The 8903-nt window shown below is 34.3% G+C and overlaps 1 protein-coding gene across 1 annotated transcript; it reads right to left on the bottom strand.

Moving 5' to 3' along the window:
* Positions 1-302: 302 nt before the first annotated feature.
* LOC127876833 (uncharacterized) lies at positions 303-8522 on the bottom strand. Its single transcript, XM_052422313.1, has 4 exons — positions 8399-8522; positions 3540-3651; positions 1389-1779; positions 303-645 (listed from the first exon to the last, which is right to left on the bottom strand). The coding sequence occupies exons 2-4, from the start codon at positions 3637-3639 to the stop codon at positions 303-305; spliced, it is 834 nt and encodes a 277-aa protein (XP_052278273.1). The 5' UTR covers positions 3640-3651; positions 8399-8522.
* Between the last annotated feature and the right edge of the window lie 381 nt (positions 8523-8903).

Here is an 8903-nt window from a genome sequence, read left to right as displayed (position 1 = left end):
TCGTTCATCTGTATTTCCAAACTCCATTCCAATAAACCGAAACAGATCTCGTGAGATCTTCAACGGATCGGCGACCAAGTCCTCATAACGCAGCGAATAAAACACATTTGGGTACATTTTCTTTAAATCTTCGAGGAGTTTTAAATCCCTCATTATCCGCCAACACATGTAGCGGGTTCTACTGACAAATTCACTAAACACAGTCACGTTCAAGTCGTTTTTGCGCAGCTGGGAATCCATCATGGCCCGAGGATCTCGTACCAGGTGCACGATTCGTACATTGCTCGTATCATCGTAGTCTTTCAGAAACAATTCATAGTTAATCTTATAAATTTCCATATTCGGAATTTAGCTTGTTTGCACTTATTTGTAAGCAGGGGAATACACCGTTCTATTCGTTCGGTTCTGATGAACTCGATAGGGGACTTCCTACGCTTAAAGAGGGCTTGTGCCCTTCGTCCCATACGTTGGATGGGATCTACGCATCGAAAATAAGCCTCCACATCCTTGTTGAAGATTTTCCGTAAGGGCTGTAAGTTCGCCGCCAGTGTCAGAACATCAAGTCGTTCGTGACGACACGATGTCATGTGACCCAATGCTTCTGCCGCCAATTGGTAGTCAATATGCTCGCATTGTTTCAACCATCTGTAGGTAAAGCAATTGTGATCAAGTAAGGGAAATCTACATTTGAAGACAACATCATCAACCGTGTCAAATTATTTACAATTGGTATTAAAGCAATCATAAAGGACAAACAAAGGCCGACGGTGAAATGCTCCGAACAAATAACTTATTGAAAAGTTTCGTTTTCATAATGTTATTGTTGAATTTTTGTCAGTGAAAATCAATCCGGTGCATTTGAAAATCCGGCGAATTGGAAAATGATATACAAAAAAGAAACAATCGATCAAATACATGCTAAAGATTAAAAGTTCAACGGTCAGGAATTTCATCAACTGTTGAATTACTTCTTTCTTTTAATAGTGACGAAGAATGACGGTGCACGCGTAAGGTATTTTTAGGATAATTAAAAAAGTCCGCTATGATATACCGGTAGCAACACGTGGTATCGAACAATTTATTATACTCAACAGCAAACATACCTAGCTTCACTAGCTTTTACACAGTGTAAACCATAGGGACCCGGCACAAACAACATATATGATATATAATATATAGAGTCTATATATTATATATCATATATGATTTTTGTTTGGGCTATGGTGTAAACAAGTTTTGGACCACAATTTAATATTGTTTTCGATTACCATCATAAAACTTTGAAAAATATCTTGAAGTATTCATCTCGCCTTCAGCCAAATGTCAAAACCCAGTTAACCAGAGTGATCTGAATTAAAGTTACTAATTTTGTAAGTAAAATGACTTACACAACCGTCCCGTTGAGATACCGCACGCGACCAGCTGCCATTGTCGCCATCTGGAGGTTTCTCAGCGCCTCGTACTGGTAAAAAGTGCCCGGATGTTGACTCAGTAGGTTTCCAATGTAAGTGGAACCGGTGTGCATGTAGGCTAAAATTATTATGAGTTTGAAGCTCTCAGCAACTTTTGCCCTGGCGTTGATAAGAGTTGCCAGTGGAGCCATATTCACAATCTCGTGTTCATTTTTTTGTGTTTTTGCACAGTTATAACTATTAAGCGTATTTATATTGTCCGACGAGGTTTTGTCAAACGAATTAGAACCGCTTGATTGTTGCCTGGCTATTGTCAAATAACGCCGGAAGTTCTTCAAAGCAGTCCGAATAATCCTCATAGTTTTCTCTGAAAACAATGACAACACACCCGTTTTATTATAAATTGATCAACAACAATTTAAAGAATAATCATAACTTCGCTATGCAACCTCATGTTAATCTTTTTGTTTTGTTTTATAGACATTTTTGTACTTACCACATCATAACACTATTCCTTTACACAGGTGGTTAGCATGTTGCTATGATATTAATTAGTGAAAACATCATTTTGAATGATAAATAATCATATTATAACGAAACATTAACTTTTCTGAAGAAAAAAAATCGCTATCAATTATATATTTATATAACAAGGTATGCAACTCAAAATCACCCCAAAACGGGGTGCATCGCTTTGAACAGCCATATCTTCATCAATTGTGCAGCGATTTTCACGATCTCGGTCTTATTCAACGAAGAAATGAATTTCCTTTTGTTTCTGGAAATGTATATGTCTTGCAATATTTTTACAAATGCTGGGTCAACTTTTAAGAAATAACACGATACACAACTCGCATGACCCAGTTGACAATGATCATGCAGTCTTTATGAATGAAATCTCCAGTTGTAAAGACACACCTCCGCATTGGACCAATAAAATCACTCGTGTGTTTAAAATGTCAGTTAGTTGAAATGTATGTAAACAAAGGTTTAAAACGGCGCTGGACAGTTAGTCTTGATGCATAATGTAACGACAAGAACGGTAATAATGTTTTTTCATACGTTTTATTGATTTATGGCATCGAGGTACATGAACTTTGTAGAAAAGATGCCCTTTACTCCGTGAAGATTTCAGTCTTAAAGACTGCATGATCATTGTCAACTGGGTCATGCGAGTTGTGTATCGTATACTACTACTACTACTACTACTACAAGCAGCAGTAGCAGTAGCAGTAGTAATACTAGGAGGAGGAGAAGGAGGAGGAGCAGTAACAGCAGTAGCGATAGTAGTAATAGTAGTGGCAGTAGTAGTAGTAGTAGTAGTAGTAGTAGTAGTAGTAGTAGTAGTAGTAGTAGTAGTAGTAGTAGTAGTAGTAGTAGTTGTAGTAATAGTAGTAGTAGTAGAGCCTTTCCTGCTTTGACCAGCTATATATATGCGTACAGAATATTTACACATGTTACGTAAAATTTGATTGGCTGACTAACTCGGGATCTCGAGATAGCGAAAATTCTCTCTTCTTTTGTTTAATGCACTCTGCCTTTATTTACTGCTCCGCTCTTGTTTTAATTGCATCCGCCTTTATTTAGTTTTGCACTCCTCTTTTTTCTATCTCGTAGCCACGACATAGCTAACTCGTGGCCACGAGATAGAAAAAAGAGGAGAGCAATTTAAAAAAAAGAGAAATGAATGTCACCTCTATGCCACCGTAGAAGACGCTATCCTGGATTTTTTTATATTTAAATAAGGTATGTTTGATTTTGTATTTATTTATCCTGCATAATAGAAACCAAGTTCATATATATATTATGAATATTTTTGTTCGCGTAGTTCCTAGAACTTCGAACCCAATACGCAGAATAAATAAATACAAAATCAAACATAACTTATTAAAATAAATTTTACATTACAGTTTGATCTAGAAACTGATATTGTCGCTTCTGAAATCAACGAAATCAATCTTGATATAAGTTCTTTTTAAAAAGAACACAATTACGATGAATATCATATTTAAAATTTAATCTTCAACATGTTTACGTCGTTCAAATAACCGGTTAAAATAACCGGTTCCAATAAAAGGATTACCGGTTATTTTGTATAACTTTTTTCATTCCTAATTACAATTTTACCTGAAATGTTGTTTTCTCGAATGGATACCAATAAGCACGTGGCTAACACTATAGCAACCAATACACCGGGTCGACAACAACACCAAGTACTCGTCCTCATGATTCCAGTGGCCTACAGTTGAAAAACTGTTCTGTATTTCAGCTTGATGCAATATATAATAAGGTGCCTGTACCACGTGACTTTTTCGGCTATGTGTGGGACAATCGGATGTCAACAAACCATCGTTTCAGGTACGTTTCTGATAATTTCTTCATTAATTCAAAACCATTTAAAAAAAAAACAAAGACGAGAGCCCGGTCATTGTCAAAATACACAACTGTGTTATGTTTGCGCAAAATTAATTATTTTTTCCAAAAAGTTCAACCGCGTGTTTGAAAACACACAAAGTGAAATGCTATGTGTGGTATATTTGTTATTCAATCAACAAAAACGTTCATTACAATATTGTTGAAGGTTTAAAAAAGAGGTCGGACATTGTAATTCTTCATAGAGAAGTTACATATATTGTATGTTTGCGCATATACATCTGATTCGGAGTCTGTGTATAAAAATGCAATAATGCTATGTGTGGGACACATTTTTGAAATGCTATGTGTGGTATGCAAGAATTTTTCCGTCAGTTCTGCATTTAATCTGAACACAGTTTTGTAAGAATCGAAAACATATACTTCAGTCTGTACTGCAATTATATCAAATTAACCAAATGTTACATGATGAAATACTGAACTAATTGTGTAATGTTTAATCAATTTATGTTTAATTGAACATAAATTTTAAATAAAATACACTGCGTAATTGTTATCCAACCAATGGTCTTTTTTAACAAACAAGTTATGTTGAACTATAATATTTTTATTGTTTTTGACTTAATGTCTTTAAATAAATATCATGATTGATATTTCTGCCTGAGACGGACCCAGCATCATTCTGTGATGTTTACGGAAAGCTATTTATTTTAACTGACTATGCAAACATACCATTTAATATGTATTCTGGCATAATCAAAACAAAGTGTATGCATTGATATTTGTGTATATTTATGTGTTTTGTATCTATGTTATTAATGAAATTGATTAGATGAATATAAAATCTGAGCATATATGTTAATAAAACAATTGCTTCATAACAAATAACAATATAAATCCAATGATGATTGTTTGTGGTCTATTAAGTTCATTTAGTTTCCAATATCATCTCCATATGAATATCTTAAGTATATCAAAATAAACACTTCATTAATAATAACATTGCTTTATAACCAACATGCACATGTTAAATAGAAATTAAAGCACCAAGTACATAAAAAAGTACATCAGTATTCGCAGAGTAACAAATCTTGCTATACAAACATATAAATGGTCTAATTAACACGTAACAAATGATCATCGCAAAAAAGTATTGGCTTTGGAGGTTTATTATACCAACAAACATATTTAATCGTATTAATACTTCATGGACTCAATTTCAAATGAAATCTGAATAACTGAAAATAGTGTAAGATGTCTAATGAAAGTACTCATTCGACCCGGTCATGAAAGGGGCTGCAAGATCTTGTTACCACCGAACCAAGTAATAAACAATACATGTTGTTCAATTTGTTGAATTGTCAAATGTGTATTTAATGTTTACTTTGATTGTTTTCTTTTACTGCAATACTTGCATCATCTGGTAACAAAACAAACAGTCTTTTAAACTTTTGAACATTAACTATATATGACAAATTATCATTGATCAAGATATCAGTACGTCTCTTGAAGGTGCTTCCAAAAATACTTTAATCTCCCTGAAAAGAACAAAAAACACACGAAATAAACTGTAAAACTTACAAAAATAAATAAATAATTGTCATGCGTGATATATAAGAGGATTTAGATACGAATACATGATTTTACAGAAAAATAAGTTATTGATCCTTTTGTCTATTTGTTTAAATAATGCTGTATTATCTCTTTATGCTTATTTAATAACTCTTGTTACGTTCTAATATGTTTACACATTCCTGATAAAAAGCACACAACCATAAGTTCAATAACACTTTTTGTAATTTTGTTACAATTATATTCACATGACACTTTGCACAAACAATCCTTACAATTTTGTGTATTAAACAAGTGCCTTAGTTGGAAGTAACAATTCACTGAAAATTTAACATTTTGTAACAATCAATTTTATAGAAACTCACAAGAAAAGGTTTGCCGCAACAGAAATATTTTCCTTTCCGTGCGTGGGTGGCTTTGTGTTTGGAGATTCCAGACTGTGTTTTGACCTCTCTACCCCACTGTTCCCAAACAAATGGCATTCTACAAGTAAAAAGTATGAATATAAATTATCGACAATCATGATAACTTTGAGTAACATGAACGTCGTGTATCATATTTTAAGCACGCAAAACAGTACCAATAATGTTTTATTGACCAACTTTTGTAATTTAGACAGACTTAAAATAGTAATAATGTTTATGTCAATCTTTCGATTCTCTAGTTTAGTTTGTATACCACACATAGCATTTCAAAAACGTGTCCCACACATAGCATTATTGCATTTTTATACACAGACTCCGAATCAGAAGAATTTTTGCCAACATACAATGTAAGTAGCTTCTCTATGAAGAATTACAATGTCCGCCATATTTTTTAAACCTTCGACAATATTATAATGAACGTTTTTGTTGATTGAATAAAAAATATACCACACATAGCATTTCAATTCGCGTCTTTTCAAACGCGAGGTTGCACTTTTTGGAAAAAAGACTAAATTAATTTTGCGCAAACTTAACACATGACCAGGCTCTCGTCTTTGTTTTTTTTTTTGAAAATGGATTTGAATTAATGAAGAAATTATCAAAAACGTTACCTGAAGCGATGGTTTGTTGACATCCGATTGTCCCACACATAGCCGAAAAAGTCACGTGGTACAGGCACCTTGATAATATAGAGCACCTACTCACGCTGGTCATTGAGAAAACAGAGAAGAACCACGCGCGAAGGGAAAGTTCTTCTGTTTTTTTTAAAATGTTTATCGTTATTATTAGTTTTTGAGACTAAGTACATGCTTGAGTTAATAAATGGTATATCTTTTTTTATTGTGAAGTAATTATAAATAATTTCAAGAGAGAATGGTGGATGTTCGCCTAAAAAGGAGACAACTCATACGGAAAACAGCATAAACTGGATGATCAGTACACGTTGCAACAACATAAAAACACTTATATAACAATAAAGTGTTTGCTATATTCCAGCACGTAGAATAATAACCGTGTTTTAAATACTGAAATTTTTATATAACTCAATGAAATATGCACGACGATAAACATGTTGTGTTAGGTGGTATGCAGGTTGTTATAGACAATTTGAAGGGTACGTCGGATAACATACTCTCACCAAATTTGGCATTATGATACCCGAGTTTTATGTTCTACTTGAAATGCGTTTATTAATTTTGCTACTATTCTGCTATTCCAGCATGTAGAGTTATCACTTTGCGTAAAATACTGAAATTTTGATAGTATTCAATGAAACGTGCGCGAAGATGCGCAAGTTTGAATAAGTTTTATGTTCACACATGTTGTTCACACATTGATTCCCGATAACTGACACGTCGTATAACGAAGAATTAAAATAAATGTTTCACTCAGATATGTTGTAGACCGGCGAAACGACCGGTGTTGTACCAAGGAAGCAGACATCGAGGGGAATGTATATATGTCATGTTCTGATAAACTGGACATAATGCATGTGCGTAAAGTGTCGTCCCAGATTAGCCTGTGCAGTCCACACAGGCTAATCAGGGACGGCACTTTCCGCTTTTACTAGATTTTCGGTAAAAAGGGACTTCCTTTCAACGAAAAATACCATTAAAGCGGAAAGTGTCGTCCCTGATTAGCCTGTGCGGACTGAACAGGCTAATCTGGGACGACACTTTACGCACATGCATTTTGCCCAATTTTCCCAGAACAAGACGTATATAAGCTTCAACATTACAATATATGTAAGTCAAATAAATCAAAACGTCGCTCTGAAATGGGAATATTTTAATCCCAAATATATCGTATCTTAATTGAATATACAATGAAAAGCAAAATCATAATCATATTTCCAAGGGTTAAGACAAATGAGGCAAATTTCGTGAGTCGATTTTATGTACGTCAATACAGATTTTGCTTATTATTTTCTTCGTAATACACGTATAACATTATTTAACAGCGGATTTTACTTTTCTGGTTCACTTAAAGTAGTGAGTTATAGATGTTTAAAAGTGTCAAGTAAGCGGGAACAGAAGTGCTATTATCATTAAGATGGTCAGCTGAAGTAGTGTCCATGTGTCCATTGTGCCATCCGACTCTTAAAACATTGGAATTTCCGCAAATACACCTACTGGTATTAAAAGTACACATTTTACATGCGGTAACATTAATATACATATTGACATTTTAATTCGAATAGTAAACACGATCTTGATTTGTTTTAAAGTATTTTTATTGTGTTGAAATATATACTGATCATTCAATTCATACTGATGATATATCGAATTTTATTGTGTTTTTTGCATATAATCCACCATTCTTCCAATAATTTCTTCTTTTTTTCGCAATACCAAGTGCTTTACCATTATTCAGACAAGCAATGTTCCGTGTCTGAAAACACAATTAACAGAACATTAATGCAAAAAAGGATGAAGAACTCACCTTTTGCGCGTGGTTTTGTTGTTGTCTGTTATCGAAGTGCCATACAGTATCAAAGTGTCCGCATTACCTGCGAGATCCGGAGCGCGTCATTTTGTCAAGTGGTGACATCAAATAAGACACAGATCACTGTTATGGCAGGATTCAATGCCAATCTAGAAAACACCTATCGCCTACGATTTTATTCCCATGGGAGAGAATACGAAATATCAGTCTGTCAGATTTCCCAAAGCCACTTTCGTTGTGACGCCGAATGGCTGGTTGGATTCCGAAGCTTTAGTAAGTTGCGTACAAACTCTTGTCTATATCACTTCTAGCAGCAGTCATGCCAAGCTTTTATTTCCCGGTTGCATTGTTCTTCGCGATTAAATGTCCTGTTGGTGACAATGCTGTCGTAAATGAACATGTACATTTTTTTCTTAACTGTAAGCGTGAAACTAATTTTTATGAAAGTTTATGAAGGCCGACTGTATTGTAGTGCCACATCGAGGCTTTGAAAAAGCGGTAGTTTATTTAGTCATAGTTCAGCAAAAAGTATTGAAAACTCAAGCATATAAATGTAAACAACGATGTACATATTGCCATAGGCACACTTTTGGAAATCGTCAGAAAGAGTGTCAGTGTAAAACTTAATACACGTATCCCCAGCTTAATTAGACTCGAAATAATATGCATTATGTCT

This window comes from Dreissena polymorpha, chromosome 4, assembly GCF_020536995.1.
Source record: "Dreissena polymorpha isolate Duluth1 chromosome 4, UMN_Dpol_1.0, whole genome shotgun sequence".
Lineage (NCBI taxonomy): Eukaryota > Metazoa > Mollusca > Bivalvia > Myida > Dreissenidae > Dreissena > Dreissena polymorpha.
Note: the sequence above shows the minus strand (reverse complement) of the source record. Positions and strands in the feature narration are given on the sequence as shown.

Coding starts and splice junctions, on each gene's coding strand:
- LOC127876833 (XM_052422313.1), bottom strand. CDS start 3,639: ATGAGGACGAGTACTTGGTGTTGTTGTCGACCCGGTGTATTGGTTGCT. Junction 1,780..3,539: donor TCGAGAAAACAACATTTCAG/GTAAAATTGTAA, acceptor CATTGTTTTCAG/AGAAAACTATGAGGATTATT. Junction 646..1,388: donor TATCTCAACGGGACGGTTGT/GTAAGTCATTTT, acceptor CTTTACCTACAG/ATGGTTGAAACAATGCGAGC.